At 39.0% G+C, this 22,499-nt stretch overlaps 1 protein-coding gene across 3 annotated transcripts; it reads right to left on the reverse strand.

The window, feature by feature from the left end:
- Positions 1 to 1,595: 1,595 nt before the first annotated feature.
- Positions 1,596 to 22,087, reverse strand: HCFC2 (host cell factor C2). 3 transcript variants are annotated; one of them, XM_084205599.1, is made up of 16 exons: positions 21,176 to 22,087; positions 19,229 to 19,377; positions 18,682 to 18,842; positions 17,443 to 17,651; positions 16,868 to 16,952; positions 15,703 to 15,806; positions 14,301 to 14,489; positions 13,042 to 13,227; positions 12,515 to 12,618; positions 11,461 to 11,620; positions 10,283 to 10,483; positions 9,018 to 9,088; positions 7,648 to 7,785; positions 6,175 to 6,360; positions 5,481 to 5,766; positions 1,596 to 4,565 (listed from the first exon to the last, which is right to left on the reverse strand). In XM_084205599.1, exons 1-16 carry the CDS (start codon positions 21,453 to 21,455, stop codon positions 4,540 to 4,542), a joined length of 2,535 nt encoding a protein of 844 aa, XP_084061725.1. In that variant the 5' UTR covers positions 21,456 to 22,087; the 3' UTR covers positions 1,596 to 4,539. The 3 variants fall into 3 exon arrangements, with proteins under 3 accessions (XP_084061725.1, XP_084061724.1, XP_084061726.1); XM_084205598.1 differs by lacking the exon at positions 1,596 to 4,565 and having other exon boundaries at positions 4,593 to 5,766; XM_084205600.1 differs by lacking the exon at positions 1,596 to 4,565 and having other exon boundaries at positions 5,631 to 5,766; positions 6,175 to 6,356.
- Between the last annotated feature and the right edge of the window lie 412 nt (positions 22,088 to 22,499).

Here is a 22,499-nt window from a genome sequence, read left to right on the forward strand (position 1 = left end):
AAAAACAAGCAAACAAAAAATAAACCACCAAAAAACCCCCAAACCGATGACAGCAAACTATGCCCAGTCCCAATCTGAGAGATATTTTTGTTGTTCTGTCAGGACTGTAAACCCAACAAATACATTAAGTACTTCACTTCAGGCTTTTGAAGGCTGTAGGGAACAGACCCAGTTGAAATTGACCATTTATAGATGCCAGATTTTCACCACCTAGCATGAGGCACGTATAAAGAGGGAGAAAGAGCAAGGGGCCCAGTAGCTCACACAGATCTCTTGGGCCTTCTTGCCATCCTAACTACCCTTCCAGGGGCTGCAGGTGCGAGACATTCTCTGGCTGAGCCCCACCACCTATCATTCATGCTGGGATCCAGCTGGGTGCCCACCCTACCCCCACCTGCCCCACCTGCCTCACAGGGATTTCCTCTCTCTGGGGAAAGTGCTGGAGGTGCAGTAAAGTATCATCTTCCTGATACTTTAAGCTGACTTGTTGAAATTCTAATAAAAGGTATCTCTACTTCCAGACCAATGGCAAACACCTCAAAATGAAGATTTCACTACTCCTAACAGAAGGAGGAACCCATTGCCCATTCAGTGCCAACAGTCAATGCTCCACCCCGTCCTGATAATCTGGAAGTCCTTCAGTGTCAGAACTGGAAGCTACAGAATAAAAGCCCTGATGTTTAGCTCACTAGAAATATTATCCTAGGGACCAGATAATGCTATAAAGAAAGAATAAATAAATCTGAGTTGTTTTAAAGATGATTTCATACAGCAAATTCAAATTTGCCTTCAAGAGAAAATAACTCCTCCTCTTAAAATCTTATTAACAGAAAGAAAACAGCACAAGAAGATTCTTCACTAATGTTTTAGGCCTTTCCCATTTGTTTTCCACTAATGCAAGAATCACAAATAACAAGACAACAACCATTATTACAATAGCTAGGAACACAAAGAAGGAATCAATCTGGAGAAGACAGCTTTTAGCAGTGTCTCATGTGAAGTCTCTTAAGGAGATCTAGAAACAATCCAGTAGACCTTTCAGTTCACTTGCTCCTCTCTGCTCCCCCACTTCTTGCAACATGTACGGCTTATTCCCACAAGAGTTCCCCATAGTCAGCTGCCATAAAAGATGGTGTCATTTTGAGCAGAACCTTCTGAGCAGACTTTGTGCTCACACATCTTTTTAACAAACTGCAACAAAGCAACACCAAAGTATTTGTCATTCATTGTCAGCAACAGTTACATGATCCCTGTATAAACAGGGGAAGTAATGTCAAAATTTCAGTTCAGAGGCCACAGCCTGCAAGGCACAAAGGCATGGAAGGGGGCAGAGTAATGGTGAGTGCATAGCAACTGCAGAAGGTGGGGCAGGAAAACTGGAGAAACTCAACTAGGGAAAAAGCTCATGAGGTAACCAAGAATTAACTTAGGAGACAATATTTATGGAAGAGTAATAGTATTATGACAGTGCTTATCATTAAACCTTCTTCCCCAGTTTGAGAAATTTACTCACTCTCTGTATCAGAAATTCCAAGTTTGTACACGTACACCTCTGAAAAAACAGACACACTTCAGTATTTACAATGCGCTTGATTGGACAACCACTTTATTACAAAGAACAAACAATGCTTCAAAATAAGACTAATCAACTTGTATTGTACAAAATGTCAGTTTCCTTGTAGAGGTCATTAAGTAACAGGCTGTAAGATTATGTTTACGTCAAATTCGCTATCCTGAAATAATCAGATAACAACAGTAATACTGTATTTTCAGAGTTTATGGCATGATCATGTGCTCTACTCCAAACTACATTCAAAAGATATTGCTGTAATTACTTTGAAAACACAAAGTGTAGGTTTTTGTTCACTTCATTTCCACTTTCACAAGAACATTCTGAAGATGAAGCTGTAGCAGTGCCTGCCATAACTGGCACGACTGTCCTACACACTGCTTGCACAGTCACAACCTCCCTAAGGAGTTCAGTAAACCTAGACATTTCTACAATATGGATATAGTAATCTGCTAGATTTCAGCTTCTGTTACATGTCCTTTAGCAGTATCTGAAATAAATGGATAACATGGAGTCTCAAAGAGCTGGTGTCAATGGTCTTCTAAACTTTAAAATCAAACAATAAATATTTGTCTGATAGCTAGTTGATAGGCAAACAGGTGGGATTTAGACATTATAAATACAGTTCTAAAAACAGACCAAAAAGTGTATTTTACAGTGTGTACTACAATTTCAGTTTAAAGTAAAACTGTGAGCAACTGAAGAGTTGCATACGATCACTATTCAACGTTACCCAACTTGGACAAAAAAGAGAAAGTGACATCTTATGTCAAGTCAGCTGAAGAAAGCACACTCACAAGGAAATTACACTTTCATTGAAAATGCCACAGTTTTACCCTTTGGTAGTCGTGACACACCCACTGAAAAAAGAAATTGTGCAAAGCATGTGAAACCAAGTGCAAAAAAACTCCACCCAGACACACCCAACAGGTTTTATTCTTAAATAACAACTCTACAATCACAGCTATCAACCAACAAAATCAAAGCCACAAGTATTTTCTCTAAAGACTTCTTTCACAGTACTAGTAATAAAAACAAAGTTCTACTCTTCTAGTTGACAGTTCATCTGTATGGTACTTTAGTTAACAGACAGTATTGGTACAGATCCTACCTGACGAAATGGACCATTAAAACACAAATATCTTAAAGCCAGTTAACTTCAGGAAAAGTCCTATACATTCATATGATAAACACTGTTTAAAGTGAAACTGGGATATCTGTCATTGTCATAAAAACATGATTCTTCTCTGGAGTCAAATCACATGTGTTTCTCCTGTGCCACAATTAACACTATTATAGCCATTTATGGTCCCCAGCACTTTCTTGACGCTATTGGAGCATGTGATGCATTGTGATAATTAAGGCTGTACCAGCACTTCGTTATAACCCTGATTCTCAGGGCAGCCAATAATTGGCTGTTAAATCTGCTCTGGGAGACTTGAGCTGCTAAATCTCTACTATTTTAGTGATACTTCTCCCACCAAACCAGGCACATCATTGATTTTAGTTTATATATTTACAAACGCTCTTAAGACAAATTCTACTGGAAGAGGCAAGAAATTCTACCTTGATATATAATCTTTTGGCATTTGGGGCAAAATTAAAGTGCAAAGTATGAACTTCATTGCACAGTAAATAATTTAGATTTTATTTTAAAATAATCTTATTTAGGTGCCTCAATCTATTCATCTAATGACCTTGTCCAACTCAGCCCCTACACTTTGGTAAACATAGTTTTATATACAGATACATAAATACCATTTAAAATGTTTACCTTTATTTCACTACTGTGAACAATCTTTTTCTTTTCGCATAGGAATGGATCAACCTACTCCTAGAAGTAATGCTTGTTGATTTTATCAGCTAGCTAGTTAATGTAAAATGATGCATAGTAAAAGGGAGATACTGAAATTGATTGGCAGAATATATTGGTAAAGCAAACAAGCACTTAAGAAGATGAACTGGAATAAATATGTTAAAGTTGCTATATAATATGTGCAAAATTGCTTACCATGTATTCTAAACTTTGGTTAAAATTTTCAGATTGAAGTTTTACAGAAACATTATGGAAGCAACAAAAGTGATTACTAACACAGGAATGAGGTAAGTTATTATTAGTGCAAAAAGCAAGCATATGCTAAAAGCAAAGCATATGGATTAAAAAAAAAAAAGAAGAGAATGAATCTCATGGATGTTTTAATACAAGACCAGAAAGGTCTCTTGTAAACATTGGTATTTACACGTTTAAGATTTGTATAACTACAAAAGGATAATTTTAAGTAATAGTAGTGCATTTACAATGAATTTATGGTTTTTGTAATAAGAGCAATGGATAAGTTTATCTTTTTCCTTTTAAATTTTCAGGGGATATTTTTCAAGATTAAGATATTTGTTACAAATAGTAGAAAAAATCATTTCTTTACCAAAAAAGTATATATTAAAATATTTATACATTTTAAGTTACTATAAAATAACTGGAAATTTTTGCCTTGTACTCAGGCACCAGAATGAAGAATGTGGTATAGGGAACTGAAACCAAACAGAATTTGCTCATAACCCAAATCCTATGAATTATCTGTGCAAGATCTGTAGCAATCCCAGGGACACTACCTCAAATACTCCTACTTTTTTTATTAATTTATTCTTTATTAATTTTATTTATTAATTTTATTAATTAATTCTTTTATTAATTTTTGATTTGAAACTCTGTGTTCTTTACATCTTAACTTATCACTACCAAAACCAGCTGCTGGACAGAGAGCGATCCTCCACCCTACTATCTCTGATATATTTTCTATATGAGACTCATACCTGAGCAAGGCTCTACAACGTCGATGTGTCAAACATAAAAAAGGTTATATATTTTTAAGATAAAAACAATGCAAAAATAAAATATTTGTAGCATTTACAAATAGTACAAGAGTTACATTAAACACTATATTTGAAAATTGAGATTTATTAAGTCATTTCTACTTTGAGCCTGATGTTTTCATATCTGCAAAACAAAGGAGACATTGTTAAATGTTTCATAATTTCACATGGTGTACACACTCAAACATTTTCAAACAAACACAATTTCAGAGTTGTAGGATATAGATAATGGTCAAAACCCCTGCCAAATAAAGGGTTAAAACAGCACTGAAATACTGAACATCACAGAAGACAACTTCTTCATTGTTATTCCCCATCTTAGAAAAGCACATATTAGAAACCAAGCAGTGGAGCATTCAACAGGTGGGTCCCAGCCCAGCAGCTGAGGTCAGCTACCCCCCACCACAGTTTCCTGCTACTCAAGGGAGTGGGCACTCTGCCCTTCCTACCTTCCTCTGTGCCCACAGCACCTCTTGCTGAGCAAAGCCAGCTCCCAACAAAGCTAAACCAGAAACGGGAACGAGCAGGATGAGAAGCTGGCAAAACTTGAGACCCCAGATTGGCTAACTTATAAGGCAGGCCAGAACTGACCAGGCTAACACTAATTTTATTTTCAGTGGATCCATTCCCATCCCCAAATCATCATGAACCTGTACAAATTCAAGCCCAGGGACAAGATGACAAAACGTCTTCTGGCTGTAACACAGATTTTAAAGTGTATATGCATCACAAAAATGCACCTTATATCACCTGATGGAATTTGTTTTTCCATTTAGGAAGGTGAAACAACTGGAAAAAACCCTGATTATACTGTATGTCATTTCCATGATGCACATAACAGGATTACTTCTTGTTAGATTGAAAAACTTCTGAGCTGAAGTGAATTATACAGAAGTCAGAAGCAACAATTAGAATTGCATAAAACTCCCATAAGGAACAAACCAATATTTCAAGAAGTTCACATGCAGTGCTGCGTTGGTTCTGGATGAAATGCACAGCTCCTGCTCCACTCAAATGCTGTGTGTGACAGTGACTTTACCTTGGAGCCACCGAACCTGCGTGGCTGGGCCATAGCCTCTCTCATTCTTGGCTGAAATCCTGAACACAATGGCAGGCCGGGAGGTGTAATCCACGTGGGCATTGGAAAGCTGGGCAGCAGTCACTATGCAGGAGGTTTTAAGACCGCAGTATATCCTCATAAATACAAGTTGACCTGGATTTTCCTGTAATTGCGTGGAACGGATGGCTAAGTAGGCAGAATATTCTAAAATATTTCCAGAGGGTGAAGCAGGAGGCTCCCAAGAAAGATTAATACAGTCTACACTCTGAGGAAAGAGAGAAAAATATGATAGTATGTAGCTAACCATAAATATCTGAAAAATACAAAAAACCACCAAATTCTAAAGATTATGTGAAAATTCTAACCTATCATCAGCACTCTGGAGATAAGGATATCTTTTGACTTTTTTTTAAGAAGTGTGGTACACCCCCATAGATGTAACGATCTAAGACTAGAAAATCATGGGGAAACTATAATTAGCTCTTAAAAGAATTTTTTTTAGCAAATTTCTTAAAGAATATTATATTGAGCAGAGTTAACCAAGTAAGCCTTGGACACTATTTTATATGACAATTTTAACTTAAAAATAAAACTAACTAAGAGTTCTGAGATTACACCAGTGACCAGAATTTCACACATCAGAACCAGAATCAGAATTACCTCTATTTCTCACCTTGGTGATTTTGACTGTTGAAGGAGCTCCAGGAAAACCTGGAATGCACGTCTTGAATTCACTGATTTTACTGAAAGGCCCAACACCACAACCATTAATTGCAGCAACTCTGAATCTGTACACTGTGCCTGGAAACAGATCTTGTTTCTTAAGTAATCTGTAGTCTGGTACATCTGCACCTTCTGTCTGAAAATAAAGCAACATTTGTGGTAATTTTTAAAATATTATAAACACAATTAGCCTAAAAAAGTATACAGTGTTAAGCTGAGATTAATAAAGTTTCATTGAAACTGAAATCTATTTAATACTGCTGTACTTACATCAGAATTTATGAAAAGGTTTTGACTAACATAGTATCTCACATCAAAACAGCTGATGTAATATGCAAAGTAAGACTACATGTCTAGACCAAAAGATATCCCATTTTTTCAGCCATTTAAATTAAACTGTGCCTCATGGTTATTTTTACTCAGGAAAGTGAAAACAAAGTAGCATTTACAACTACATAAGTTATTATTTAGTTAACATAATCTTCTGTCCTAAAAAATATTTTTATTTCTGACATTAGGAGCTGCAGTAATGTGTAGGTAATCAAAATGTTCTTAAGGAAAAGCACAGTAAGTTAGTAACAAACAGCTTTCTGAAACATTATGTGCTACCATACTTCCATGATTAAAATATGCATTGATGCATCACTGATCCTTACAGTGGAACTATTTTCCTACCAAATAATGTGAAAGAACCACAATTAATGTAAACACTGTACAATGTACTGTGCTCTTTAAAATTAAGACATAGAATATTTATAGTAAAGTGCTTGCAAAGGAAGGCTTCTGTTATTTTGTTTCTGTCTCAAGAAAACATAATTTTTGTTTCTAGTTAATGAGGACATGACTAATTTACACTTTTACCATCAAAACTGTTACACTTGCAAGTTTCACACTCATAATTTTCATGTATCCACTTACAGGTACCAAATATTAAGTTAGAAAGATGGAAAAGCCACTACAGTTCCAGGTCTACTCTTTTTAAACAGTCTAGTCTATGTCTTACTAATATCTTTAACAATTTTTATGCAAAGATTCTGGAAATAAAGGAACTGAAACACTTCAATGCTGGACTGAAATAACATATTAAGAAATTGTGGGGTTTTTAGTTTTAAAGAATTTTACTGGCTTGAAAATTTATAAGTTTAAAATTGTTTTCTAAGGCAAGAAATAAAAAAACAATCAGCAATAGCAAAATAAGATATTTTGTATTATCATACATAAATAACAAAAGAAATTCATCTAGTTTAGAAAATAGTAAAAAAAGATGAGAAAAATACATGAAGACCTACTGGTCATAAAATACAACTCCTACAAGCACCAGATTCTGCTGCAGTATTAGAAAATCCATATTTTGTTGTGAACTATATAAGCAACAAATTCTGAAATAGGCATATACAAGTTATATCAGAGAAGCAGCAGCTACCTTGCTATTGATGTTCAGTGTTTCCTCTGGCAGCAAGTAGAACTGGCTCACCACAGCACTGTTGTTCTTAAAAATTCCCACATCATACCACCGGCGGTCTCTGGTTTTCACCGATGCTGGCAGCCTCTGGGAAGTTCTCTAGTATTTGAAGAACACGTCATGTAGATTACCCACACTTCAATGCCATGGAAAAAAATGTCAAGGCTCTAGTATATGTAAGAGACAACCCCCTTTTATACCAGTGTTACTTTCTTATGCTTCAAATGAATATGCATGTATTATTAAAATACTGTGCAAAACCAACTGGCTCTTATACATTTACTCAGACACAGTCTGTCATTTAAAAAGTAACAGCTGGGATGTCACATCTGATATTCTGAATGGGCTGGGGAAGAAGCTCACATCTGTAGAACTAGATGTCTGTAGCAGCATGTAGTTGAGAGAAGGTCTTGACTTTCTCTCAGAGGTCAACAAGTTTCCCAAGGTGGTCCAGCATCGGCAGCTCCCCCTGGGGCTCAGCTGTAGCTCAGCCCCCCATGTGCTCTTTGTCAGGCACCGGGGAACTCGCCTGCAGCTGAGAACAGCCCTCTGCTGTGGCGTGGGGCCATGGGGATGGAGGGCGTGCAAACTGCTCCTGACTGACCCAGTAACACAAACTGGCTTTCTTGCTGGTCTCCAGGCACCAGGGAGGGCACTTGCACAGTCAGGTGCCCAGCACAGACAGGCCACGATCCTGCTAGCACGGAAATGGAGCAGGAGCTGCAGCTGCTCTTGGCAAAAGCACCCCACCCTTTGGTAGCAGCCGCTTCTCCCCATCCTTAATTCCTCACTTTTGGTGGCAACAGTGGCACCTTGGGTTTGTGTATTAAGTTGTAAGCAGGTGAAATAGGAAGCATTTACTTTTTCAGGCAGTATTTACAGCTTGCATAGTCAGTCCCCATCTCCTCTAGGGAAAAACATCAAGATGTCAGTTCAGTTATGTTTCAAATCTATAGAATCAGCAGCTAACACTAGTCTGATCTAATACATACTTCATTCTAAATTCAGTTCTGCATACAGGAAAACTTTTTATATTTGTACATCATGCAGCAGAGGCCATTCCACTGTGCCAGTTGATAAAAACGATTCAACAGCTGAAACATGAACTTGGATCTCCTCCCAACTACACAACTGCTACTTAGACTCACATCTAACCCACACAATGCAATTAGCTTTACAACAGAAATGTTTACCCCTATATTATTAGCTCCAAGCTCAAAATAAACACTGCTTTTCTTTCAAAAATATAATTGAAGGAAAACAGAAGAGCCCTTACAACTAACCAACAGAACAATAGGTAAAGCAATTTGATAATACTTTTTCAGACTTACAGAAGAGTGTGAATCATTTGTCTGTCCAGTACTGACCCTTGTTGAAGGTGTGACATAAGCAGTTTCAGCAGCTAAAAACAAAACATTAAATTTTAAAAACATAAGCAATAGAAAAAATTTAATACAAAACCCACAGAGTATGAAAGTTGACCTCAATAACCATTTACAAGTATTTGTTGCACAAGAATGACTCAGACTTCTTTTGCATGCAGTTCTATTTATAACACAAACTAATTTTGGCTTCTATCAAATCCAAAGAACAATTCTGAGAGTCTGGCATTGGAGGCTGCTACAGATAATACAAAAAGAAGGCAGGACTCAGAAAATCCTAAAAAGTGACAGCATTATGAAATCGATATAAAATATTTGTGAACAAATAATCTAAATACCAGATTGAGGCACATACTGGGGACATTGTATGAATAGTCTAAGCGTGAATTCTTAATTTGATTGCATTTTTTTCTGACATCAATACAGTATGAATTCTGAACATAAGCAGTTAAACTGTAAACAACCTTAACAAATGGGAACAGACCATTGATTAAATTTAAAATGGAATCTTTAAAGAAAAAAAAAGATTAGGCACATGAGTAACACGTGGGAGTGTTAATATTCTATACTTGTGTTCCTAGGTTCTGTTCTTAAAATGCAATACTGCTTGGTAAAAATCACACTATACACACAACATCAATATGAGAATACAGTTCTTTAGTTAACACTCAAAACAATAATGAGCACTGCCTGTGGATATTTGTCGAAAACAAAACTTGAAAAACTACCCATCTATGTTCTGCATTGCTGCTTATTTTGGGTATTTCCAGCAGACTGTGAAGAGGCCAGCACATTAGACCAGCAGTGAGCTGGCCACATTTATTACAGAGGTCAGTTGCTTAAAGTCAAAATCATCCAAGGTTACCATTTTAGTCTTTTGCTGACTAAATAGACGAGTACTGAATGAAAGTAAATGTGCAACGAGCAGCAAAACAGACTACCACTGATATTTAGAAAATGGACCTCTGCATAAATGAAGATTTGTCACTTACAGGAAACTTGGTGATTTACAAATGCATAGAAGGAATATCCTGATTTTAAAAGATGCATAAATCCTAGCAGAGATCATCCAGGCTGCACAAGGTCTTCAATGCCCAAAGCCCTATCTGCATCCCAGGTACTACTCAAGACGGGAATCCCACCACATTATAGGAACTCTGCTGGCCTTAAGAAATACATGGCTCAAAATACAGTATGTGAAACACATTTCAAACCTTCAGATTTTGAATTGAATGCTGTTAGTGAAGTTTCATCTTTAAGAACTGCCCCATTTGTACTTGATGATTCAGTTTTAACAGCCTGCTGGGTTACCATAGTTTGTGTGCTGGAGACAGTACTGGATACAGAAGCCTCAGGATTTACACTTTGTTTGTCCAAGTCATGTAATTCACCTACATTTGCTGATGTCTGAGCACCTTAAAAAAGAAGAAAATATTAGCAAGAATTTAATATTGATAACACAACAAATCTCAACTTGGTCTAATGAATTTAGTTTCTTATAAAGCCTGAGTTTAGCTCAGATATAGGTTAGAACATATCTGATTGTATTGATCGCTAATGCTTACTTTAGGTTTATAACTGAACGGGAGTCTGTCTCCACAGTCATAAATAGGTGTATGTAAACAGGTATTTTAAGTTTGCTGTTTTTTATGTATCTGGTCACAAAAAAAATAATTTGGGGAAAAAAACCTACTAAAATAAAGCATCCACACAAATCAGTATCATAGATTTCTAACAATCAATTTAAGATTAACCCCTGTAGAAGTCTGTTTTTTACTTAGCAATAAGAACCAGAATTTCCACATTTAATGAAATTACACTGTGAAGAAAATAAAAATCCAACTACCTATAAAATACATTGAGATCAAATATAAACAGGTCAGGTGATTAAGCCTGGATTCACTACACCGAACTTAAGGCACTTCAGTGACATGCATAAATCAGAGCCTTGTCATCTTTTACTTCCTCTACAGTCAGAGAGAAACACGCTTGTCTCTACATTGCCTGAAATTTTACATCAGCCAATAGCTAACAGACAGACACAGCGTCTGTTTGGAGTTACTATCACCGTAATAGTTGTAAAATGTCATCTGTCCCTTTTTACTTGATGCTAAAAATGGCTATTTATGTTTAGACAGATAGATCGTTCATCATAATAATGAATATATTGAGAATTTCATGTACTTTGCAACACTTCAAACAAGATTTCAATTTTCTTCATATCTTCTAAAAATACGTTCAGTAATAACTGACACAAGTTGTATTTCTTAAACTACAAACGACTCTCAAATAATTGTAAACTATAAGACAGAAACAATCTTCATTTATGTTTTTGAGATGAATTTTAACTCTCACTTTTTTTCCCTCTATTTTTTTTCTATAGTCATCTTACTTGAAGAAGTACAAACAGGCAAAAGAGAAGGGGCACTTGATTCTTTGAATCCTGTAGCATCTGTGTGGTTTTTCATAGTGTCCTGTGTAACCTTGTTTTCAGGTGCTGCAAACTTTTCTTTTCCTTCTACTTTTGAACTGGATGAAAGGGCAACTTGGACCTAACCAAAACAATGCATTTGTTAACGTTAAACTGCAAAGTTCAGAAATTTCAATTGCAAATATGACATGAAAATGCTTGCTCATAAACAACAATAAAAACTTCTCCAATAATTCCCTCTAGTACTTTAAATTAGACCAAGAAATCAATCTTTCAAACCTTATCTTAGTCATTATAAAACAAAGACTCAAGCACTGAGTTGACTTGGAAGAGTCACACTAAATTTTATCATTACATGGCATTTCATTGCTGTGTATATTTAGCCTACTGGGCAATGGGGAAAATCACAATTACAGAGTCTTTCAACCTTTGCTTTCCTGACATGTACTTGAGATACTTCTACTCTTAGTGAAATTTATGGTATTTCTACATGTTTTTTCTCCAGGAATACATTATGGATCCCATACAGATCTCAGACTTTACACAAATAAGAAACGGTCCAAAGTTCTAAAAACGAGATCCTTTAGCCAGAGTTTGTCCTCGCTATTTCTGTTAAATTGGCGAAACAGAGGAACATGTACAACTGCACACCACAAATAATAACTGGATTTAACCTGCTGTAGGAACTTACAAATAAGCAGACTAGCATAAAACTAAACTAGACTAACAAAGAAGGAATATGCCTTATTTTTTTTGCTTCCCACATTAATGTCACCAGCATTCTGAGGATGAATAGTACTCCTATTGGTGTGAGACTCACAGTTGGCATTGCGGAAGACAATACAGTTGCAATTCCCCTCTGCATTAACAAGAGGATTTGAAAGATTGTGTCTCAGTCATAAAAGCAAGAAGTATGTAAGAAAACAGACTACTTCAGCAGGTGTCTTTCTTTTTGTTTTATTTGCTTTTTTTTTCCTAAGACCTAAAAAGTGTGCATTTCTCAGCTTACACTTACGTTATTAGGAATGAGATTATTTGTTTGGCTGGGATGATCCACCTTCATTTCTGCATAAGGGATGTTAGGCAATGATTGTGGACTCTGACGGAGAGAACAGCCACCTTGCAGGTAAACAAAAGCAAATTCCCATCAGTTATGGAAAACTGAATATTGTGATGGTTTTAACCTATTTCAGTAAGAAAAAGGGAGGCCAAAGTTGCCTGAAGGAAAATTTTATTATAAGTCTGAAATGAAACTGTATGGCTAAACAGTCAGATAAAATCCCTTCCTCACTGTTTCTTTTCTCAACTTGTGCCTAGCATTCTACAAATATCTTCATAATTCAGATAGCTGGCCAAAACCAACAGAAACAAGTGAAAGGGGAGTTTGCCATAATTATGATGCAGGCATTTGGAGAATAACCAAAGAAACAGGGTCTCTCTCTCACGGAATGGTTCTTTAAAAAATAAACTCTTATTTATTACTTATGCAACCCTCCAGTCTGCCTGTGCACAAGCATTAGTATAATGTGATCTGACTGCTACCTTGTGAACTCAGCACTGATGTCTCAGGAACATCAGTACCAGGAATTCCAGCCACCGGTGGCACTGGTGAGTCAGCATGTAATTGAAGCAGATATCCTTCAACTGTAGGTACTTCATCCCACTTCAATTGAAAAGAGTTGGTTGTAGCTCTGATCAGCTGTACCTGCGATGGTGCTAGAGGTCTCTCTACAGGAAACCAATAAAACACAAATGGCATGTTAGAAATTGCCTTCCCTTACCAGTTTATTAAATAGCTGCATATTGCAAGTAAAATCAGTCACTCCTTTTTCACTGATGTACAATATATACCAACATATATTCAACTAGAAACCACTGTCAAAGGGGGCAAGTCAAGACAGAGAATTACAAAGTGTCTTTTCAAAGTGTTCAAAATGCTCCAGTTTTGATGCTTTGTTTTTAATGGTTCTGCTGCTGCCAGTAGGCCTCTGAGTTGTAGCTACATCACTGTAGGGATTACAGAGACAGGAGATCCTTGTGCTTTCCTGAAATGCTGCAGGTAGCTCTTTGGCTCCTAAAGCTTTACATATTCCTCTAATTCACAAATTATTCCTCTTCCTTTTTCCTTGCTCTGTGTAGCTGAAGTGAGCTTTTGCTCTGACTTTTGCACAGGCTGAAGCCTGGACATGACTAATGCCAACAGCTTGCTCCTCTCATGTGCCTCTATGCCTGATCAGGCTGCAGTCCTAAGCACACCCCTCCCCTGCCACTCTTTTTCATTTTCTGAGGGAAAAATGAAACAGGAAAAAAAAAAAGTTCTACTCTAATTCCCTCTCTCCCAACTCAGCATCCTGCTAGCAATGTAGCTACTAATGAGTGATTAGTCTCCAGAATTCCCTTTTGCAGTCCAAGGGATGAGGAAGCAGCAGCAGCAGCAATGATCCCAAGAGAAGGGATTTGGTGCAAAAAGTAAGTAGTAGCAGAAAAGATCACTAAAAAGAGGCCAGGAGTCCTGAGTTTAGGCAAAACAGCCTTTAGCATCTTGTATCAACTGACTATGGCAGGCAGTGCAGAATTTAGCAGAAGTTTTTTCAGAGGCTTTAAACAAGCCTTTCTAATTTTTTTTTTCATTTTAAGTAATAGCCTTTAAACAACCAGCAGTAAAACACAATTTAAAAACCATTTTTAAAATGTAATTACACTTCAAGTTTGCTACAGCTTTAATGTTTGATCATCAGTCATGCAAGCTTTCCATATGTTAATAAAACATAGAACAAGTCTCTTATTTATTTCTGACTCACCAGTATCAAGGTACCAAAGATCTTTGCAGCAAACTTGATTGTTCCAAGCTTTTCTGTAACCATCTCTACCACTCCAGATATACAGACGAGTGCCAACAGCTACAGCACAGTGTCCTGCTCTTGGCCCTGGTAACAAGTTACTTTTGTCCTCCTGGCAATCTGAGATCAGACCTATCCATTCTGTGGTATCTAGTAAATGAAACTCAAAGCATTTAGTTTCTAGATGTTCTCCAAAACAAGAAATAAAGATGTTAACACACTTAACTGCTCAGAAAAAAATGAAAATAAATCACCTCTCCTTTTACAGACAGCTGCATTTAAAATGGAAATATTATAAAGAGAAGGTCACTGGTCACTTTCCAATTAGTGTGCAAGATAAAATCAATTAATACAGAATTTTCTGACCTCTGGTTATCGCTCTCAGGCAAATAGATTCTGAAATGAGGTTTTTCTAAGCATGTTAGTACTATCCCTGAATTCTCAACTTCTGATCTGTCTCCTGTGTTCTTCTATAAATGAAGAAGGAGTATTAACATTACTTAGCATTAAAGTTGCATTAACAAAGATTTGAAGAAGCAAACCTGCTAAATCTTCAAAGAAAAATAATAATTAAAATATTACTTTTCAAGTAATGTGCAAAAAACTGGCAACTTTTTTAGTCAGCCAGGATACAACTATGTATCCTAAACTCTTCTCAAGGTCTTCAAAATAATTACTCTACTCTGTCCAGGCCGGCTATTGTCTGTCTGCCCAGACACGGGTGAGATGGGTTCGCTCCTATCAGGCTTCAAAGGACGAGGCTGGACTCTCAGGTTCGGTCTTCAAGGTTGTTTATTATTTCTTATCTACAAAGTTTTTCTTTTTGCCCAGCTGGGGTCTGACCAGCAAGGCAACCAAAGGCACTCTGACTGCCCACAGGGCGGTTGTATCCTTTTATAACAAAGACTACATAAATCATATTTATCTTTTGTCCCCAATACTTATCATTTTTATTACCAAGTGTACCTTCACTAAGAACCTATCAAAAATATCTGCGTCATACAGAAAATGGAAGACATGAAGAAGGAAGAAGAACCATGTGGCAGGCCCCAACTCCCTCCGTCTTGTCTCCATAACCCCCCTGTACCAAAATCTTAAAATCTGTGTTTTGCCCAGTAATTATACTATTTCTATACCCTTTAAACCCCAGTGATTCGCATATCCCCATATACAGGTGGTACATCTCTCGAAGGGTCAAAACCAAGCCACCAGGTACTTTTGGCAACATTCCAAGGCTCCCGAGCCCCCCAAGGGCTCTCTCGGTAGCTCTGGACATCCGGAGCGATGTGCTGAGTTCCCACACTACTCTGTTAAGAAAATATTAATTCAAAATACCCACTCCCAGAAAGGCAGAAACACTAACCCAAATTAAGGTAAGAAAAGGAACCGGTGCATTTCCATTCACCATCAGGAGCAGAAATTTCACCTCCTGCTGACTGTGGAACCCATCCACCAAAAACATACATTCTGAAATACAGAAAAAGAGGGAAGAGGGAAAAAGAACATCTAGATGTGCTGTATGTGCTCTCTCAAACTAGGACAAAAAGGAAAATTTCCAGTGTGTTACAGTTCTGGTTCACAGCAAATTTTATTTGTATCTACTGTCTTTATTAAGTAGTTGCGGACATCTAACTCCTGAAATTTCTGAGTAAAGTGATTGAAAAACCCAACCACACAAAAAAGTCCCAGAAACTTCTCAAACAACTTCCTAGAAACAACAGTTAATACTGTCACATTTAGCAAACCATCAAACTGCTAATGCTCTTCAAAAATCCCACACGTACAACAGACTTTCTACAATCCTTTACTGCAGAGCCCTCAGTAAGTCATGCTAAAATAAGATGACTGGCCTCATATTAAATTTTTATATAATTCAGATATCAAAATTTTAAATTATAATGCAGGCTACAAACTACTAACATTTTAAGTAAATAATAAAAAGCTAAGCTGTTGGATCAGAAGATAGAAAGCCTTCATACTTCTTTACTTCCTTGCCTCTTTCTCCTCATGCCAGCTTGTAAATTGATACAAAATGGACTGAAACCCATGTTTAAAAATCCAGTTTATCATTGCTACCTGCCCAAACATATTGGCAAGAAGCAGAGTAATGAGGGACAGACTGCAGAAAAAATGGGGAATAGTTTTGCTAGAACTAGTTTTACTCTTTGAGAAGTTTCTTTGCATAGCTACCTCATCTGTGTCACACACACAGAGGCACTGAAGCTCGCTCCTCACAGAGCTCAAGCCCAGCTGAGGCTGCCCAGAATGCCCAAAGATGCTCCAAGAAGCCCAGAAAGCTGCTGGTGGCTTGGGCAGACTGTCCTGCTGGATGGAAACACTGACAGATTGCTACCCTTGAGTTAATAGTGGCACTGAAACAGCAGCAGTAAACTAAGTAAACTACTCTACAGGGCTGATGTTTATACTGGGCAGTATAGTGTGGATAAGCATCATCATTCTCCTACTAGGTGTACCTTTCTAGAGTTGAGTGTACCTTTCTAGAGTTGAGCTTTTAACAACAGACATACTTGTTTCCTATTACATTGGCCGTATGAAGACTGCGAGGAAGTGGTACTGTCCCTTTGGTTTCTGGTCTTGACCAGGTCATGGTTTCTAAAAGAAAGAGAATAAAATCCAAAAAAAAAAAAAAATTATCATGTTGCTACATATTTCACTACCTGGATTTTAGGAGGGAAGCGATCTCTAATATTCAGCAAAGCTAAATTTCACCTTTTTAAGATGGCTATTTTTAGAAAAAGGGTGCAATAACAAGCACTTGGAGCTTCTTTTTAAAAATCACAGGAAATACTGACAAACTACATGTTTATCAAAAACATAAATTATGGTAATTATGGTTTCATTATGGTTATTCAACTTGGTTTCTTTAGAATGTTTTAAAGACTATGATATCTGTCGCATGTAGTACCCATAATAGTGAGAATAATATATGCAAACAATCTATTTAATTCCAAATATTACAAAAGGTTAACACTATGGTGTCAGTCTCAATAATATCTTCACCACAGCCTGCCATTAACCATTCCATACTGTAATTTTTCCCCTCAGCCAGTAAGCACTGACTTCTGCTGGCAAACCAACTCACCTATGTCAAGTTCCCAGAGATCATTAAGCCGACAGCCACACATGCCTCCAAAAATATACATCTTTGGGCTTCCCACATCTTTTCTGCAGTACACTATGGCTGTGTGAGATTCTCGGGGAGATGGCAAGATTCCTTTGGTCACAGGAATACTCCAGCCAACCACGCCAGACCCATGTTGCAGCTCCAGTTCATAGAAATCATTTAAATATCTAGAGTATTATTGTCAAAGTATGAAAAACTCACAAGCATGACAACAAGTGCACTTTAAACCCTGACCGCTTCCAGGTATTACAAACTTCTGTCTTGGGAGGGTGCAGAGTTCTAAACTCTCAAAACATTTAATGCATTCAAATCTAAATTCAAAATGGATTTCAAACAAAAAAAATTTAACAGTTATAACTTGTTGCCTCTGAGAAAACATGCTCTTATTTGCTACACTGTATTATATGAAAGAAACATGAAAACAACATTTCTTGCAAAAATTGCTACATATGGACACACAATAAACCCAAAAGCTCCAGGAAATACATGATGACAAGAGGTATCAGAGAGAAATTTCTGCAACTCTTAAGGCAACAAAGGTGAGAAGGAGCTGTTTGTTTTCTTGAGTCTTCAGGCTGGCCAATGCACAATTAGCAATCTGTTGCTGAATCTATCAGCAAGTTACTTTTAGATAATGGTCTTTGAATCTTGGCATTCACACCAGATACCTTTTGTTTACTGAGCTTGAAATTGCCAATTTATAGCTCAGTGGATACAAGCGCTCTGAACTGCAGGTGAATGTGGATATAAAACTTCAGCATTATAGCACAGTTTCTTACAATAATAGCAACTTCAGCTGTTATTGTAAAAAATTTCCAGATGAATTGATAACTGTTTTTCATAGCAATGTAGAAGAAACATCCATCCAAGTCCCTGATGACTCATGAGACTCTGCTGATTGAGGTAATTCTAACAAACAAGCCATTCTTAAAAATATCACCCAAAATAGCAGGAGAAATATGAAAGCCTATTCAGGTTGTCCTATGAAAGTGTCAGAGCTGTCACTCAGTGCTCTATATTGTGGGATTAGCAAAAGGAATACTTAACCTTCTTTGCATGTAACCCCTTCACTGCACAAATAATCCAACTTTGAGCACTTGATACGCAGGGCAGCCTGCCTAGAATGTTCCTTTTCAAATCTCTCAAATCAAGTAACTTGTTTTTAAAGCCATTAAATTCAAAGACAAATCAGCATACCTGGGAACATTATTATTTGAATCTTCACTTTCATTTGCCAGGCCACCAAATAAATAGCACTTGTTACCATACAAAGAAAAGCTGTGGCCAAGCCGAGGACAGGGTGGTGATCCATTTGAAGGAGCTTGAGGTTTTACTTTTTTCCAGAGCCATCGACTTGCCTTGAAGACAAGAAAAATTTATTTTAAAATAATTTCATTGGTAGTCTGTCATAACAAATAGAATTCATAAAATATTAACACTTACATATTTTCTGAATTATTTTTAAGGGAATGCTGAGCTTTTCTCGGGACATTCATTAAAAGGGATATGTAAGAGCTAACCTTAATAAAATATTAAATATATTATACTTTATTTAGACTAAATGAAAGTCTCTACTACAACATTATTTAGAATAAACTTTAGATTCTTAAGATGGAAAAAATCTTCTGAAGAAGAGCAAAGATCATCTAACTTTCCTCTGCAGCTGGTAAAATAAAATGTGTTTCTTCATAAACTGATAAATATAGTAGTCCTGAAAATCAAAACATATTCATACATTTCCTACCTGCAATTCATATAAGTCATTGCTATATCTTCCATATTCAACCATTCCTCCAAAAACTAGTATTCTGGTACCATCACAAACAAATCCATGTGCTGCACAGCCTGGAGGAATATCTCCCCTTACAGCAGGAAGGAACCATTGATTCGTAACTATAGTAGGAAATAAAAAGCCAAAACCCAGAAAAATAGATTAGAAAAATATTTCAAACATTGAAACATGTATTTTTAAACACCTCTGCTTTATAAAGAATTACCTTTTATCTGCAGATAACTACGGCTATTTGCTTCACACTAAGTTTTAAATGAATTCTTATTTTCTTTAATAAAAAGAAAAGCAAACACCTCTATCAAACCAGTGTCACTCAGTATATGAATGAGCCCATGAGGTCACTGTAACTAAGTCAGTCATGAAGGGTCATCCAGCAATTTAATAGACTTGCCAAGAATAGAGGCTAATGAAGAACACAAGTGCAGTTCCACACAAAAGAGATAACCACACTAACTCAGAGAGAGCTAGCTCTAGAAACAGAATTATTAGAGCTACAGCAGCTGGCACTGTGCCTGGACTTAATAGCCCTATTCAAAAACTAACTACACTGTTCTGGGACCCATTTTAATATCCACAGAGTGGGAGAGGAGAGGCACAGTCAAGAAAAAGCAACTGAGACTGTCTGATCCAGCAGCAGCACAGTGGTGCCTAAACTGTTTTGAAATTTAAGAATTACAGGGGACAATGTCTTCTTTTTAATACACCTTTTTATGAGCTCGAAGAGGAGAAGTAGGAAAATAGAAGCTTCCAGTGAGTGTTTTGCAGGGGATTAAGATGCTCTCACTGTGTGCCAGCTCCTCAAAAATCATCACATGCACAGCAAGGGCCTGTGTGGGATGACATCCCACACTCGGGCAGCTCAGGTCATAACCCTGCATCTTAAACCCCAGAATAAAAAAGGTCAGTTTGGGCCAAGCATTCATCTAGAAACTGGAGCAACTAAATCATGATGCTTTTTGTCACTGCTGCAAAGGGGAAGCACCTTAATCAGAAAGTCTGGGAAGAAAAAAACCAAGTCATGATAAGACTCACTCAAAAGGCACTTGTCAGAACCTCTGTTCTGATGGCTATGTTAAGAGTTTTCTTCGGATTACTTGTCAGAACAGAAAGGTTAAGAAATTTTTCATTCCCGTCCGAAATGTGATTTAAGCATAGTAGATCTTTAAGCTATGCGGGGAAAATCTGCCTGGAAAAACCTCAAGCAGCCAACACTGTCTGAGAAGCACAGATCAGTCACTGAACTTCCCCCGTCTCGGCCCAAGCCCTGAAATTACACGCAAGTTTTCCAGCCTCATCCAGCATTCTATAAAGTAGGTATTTGGGCATCTGATCTTTCACATAAAATCGGTCTTGGGCAGCTTCCTGTATGGAAAGGCTCCCGATGGCAACACGTTCACTTTTCCAAACAAGATTCCCATTCCAGCGCATTCGGCTCTCGTGAGCTGCCGCCACCAGAGGGGAGGGGCATCCGAACACTCGTAGGGACTAATCCCGCCTGCCGCCATTCAGCCTCGACCTGCCAGGGAAGAGAGGCTCCGCATCCCTGCGCGACAGCCGGGGACAGCAGAGCAGACGCGACACGCACCGGGCGATCCTGCCGGTCGCTCTTCCTCAGCACCAACCCCGCAACACCGGCCAGGGCGCAGCACTATCCCACGGAAGACCCCTAGCCCAGGCGTATATTTTCCGCCCCGCCATTTCGGGCAGCTCCTCAGCCCTCCCGCCGCCCCCTCGGCCAGGCCCCCCGCGGGCAGTGCCGGCCGAGGGCGGGAGGCCTGGGGGCAGGAGTGATCTCCGGCGCCGTGCGGAGCCCGCTGCCACCGGCGGTCCCAGACGGGGCAGCCCCGCCGCTGTCCCCCCCGCTCCGCCCGCCCCACGGCGGGGCCCCGCCCCGCGCACCCGTGTTGTAGACGTGCAGCTCGTCGGCGATGCCCTCGTTGCCGCCGCCGAAGATGATGAGCAACTCTCGGATGGCGACCGCGCGATGCCCATGGCGGGAGCGTGGCACCGGCCCCGTGAAGGAGGACACCCGCCTCCAGCTCAGTCCGGCGGCGGCCGCCGCCATCTCAGCGCCGCTCCCACAACGCACTGCGCGGCCGGGGCAGCCCGCCGGGGAAGGGGGAGTGCTGACGTGAGGGCGGCGGGTCCGTGTCCCGCCCCGCGGCCGCCTCCGCCGCATCCCCGGCTCGGCACGGCCCCCTCGGCTCCTGCGGCGCCCCCGGGCCCAGCCGTGCTCCGGCGGGAGCCCTGTGGAGGGGCTCCGTGCCTGCACCGCGCTAGGGCACCGCGGGGGGGAGCGTGGGCTCCTGTGCTCGGGGTACCCCCTCTGCCGCCGAGCCCTCAGAAACGTTCTCTTTTTTTTTTTTTTTTTTTTTTTAACTGGCTAGTGGTAGGCGAGGCAATGCTGCTGCCTGCTAGGTGCGCGGCGAGAAAGAAATGAGTTCCTGTTTAAACACTGAAGGTTGAGATTAGCAACCGTGGTTTCGGTTCTACAGCTGGCAGCGGGTGATCTGAGTGAATTCGAAGGTCTCATTCTGCAGGAGAGAAGCTGCTATTTCCTGTGTGAGGGGAGTGTTTTGTGCGAATATAAACGTGTGATGCTGAGGGGAATCCACAGAAGGTGTATCTGGTGCTAAAAGTCTCATTGTTGAGTTCTACACGGTAAATTATGATGCTGAGATGTATAATTGAGGTTGGATAAGGAGGAATTTCCTTATAGGAAGGGTGATTAGACATTAGAATGGGCTGCCCAGGAGTGTGGAGTGTTTAGGGAAGAACTGGATGTGGCACTTACTGCCTTGGTCTAGTTGACGAGGTGGTGCTTGGTTGTAGGTTGGACTCCATGGTTTCGGAATGCTTTTCCAACCTGATTTTGTGATTCTGTAAAGGTGTTACTGCATTGCCCGTAATCCCGAGGGTTCTGCCAGGTGAAGGGGCCAGTCCCAGTTCTGCAGGCTCATATGACTGCATGCTGCTTAGATCTGTTTAGATTCACATAGAAGTGGAAGGGAAGGTGAAAAAATCATGGGTGGATTTTGGTGAACATGAGCTTAATACAATTTAAATATCATAGCACAACAAAATACTAATAGTTGTGACCATCTGCACAAAACCTATATCTGTATGTATAACTCTTCATTTAATTTTTGTTCAAGCAGAGGATAGATTCCTGTACAAAATCAGATTTGGGCATGTTTGTGGCACGTAGCTGAAATCCCACATT

Source organism: Fringilla coelebs, assembly GCF_963513975.1.
Source record: "Fringilla coelebs genome assembly, chromosome: 5".
Taxonomy (NCBI): Eukaryota; Metazoa; Chordata; class Aves; order Passeriformes; family Fringillidae; genus Fringilla; species Fringilla coelebs.

Excerpts from the sequence above, each read along its gene's own strand:
- HCFC2 (XM_084205598.1), bottom strand. The coding sequence starts at position 21,455 with ATGCGGCGGAGGCGGCCGCGGGGCGGGACACGGACCCGCCGCCCTCAC. Across the intron at positions 9,089-10,282 it reads ATTCAATTCAAAATCTGAAG|CTGCTGAAACTGCTTATGTC; the intron begins GTTTGAAATGTG and ends TTTTGTTTTTAG. Across the intron at positions 6,361-7,647 it reads CACTGAACATCAATAGCAAG|ACAGAAGGTGCAGATGTACC; the intron begins GTAGCTGCTGCT and ends CTTTATTTTCAG.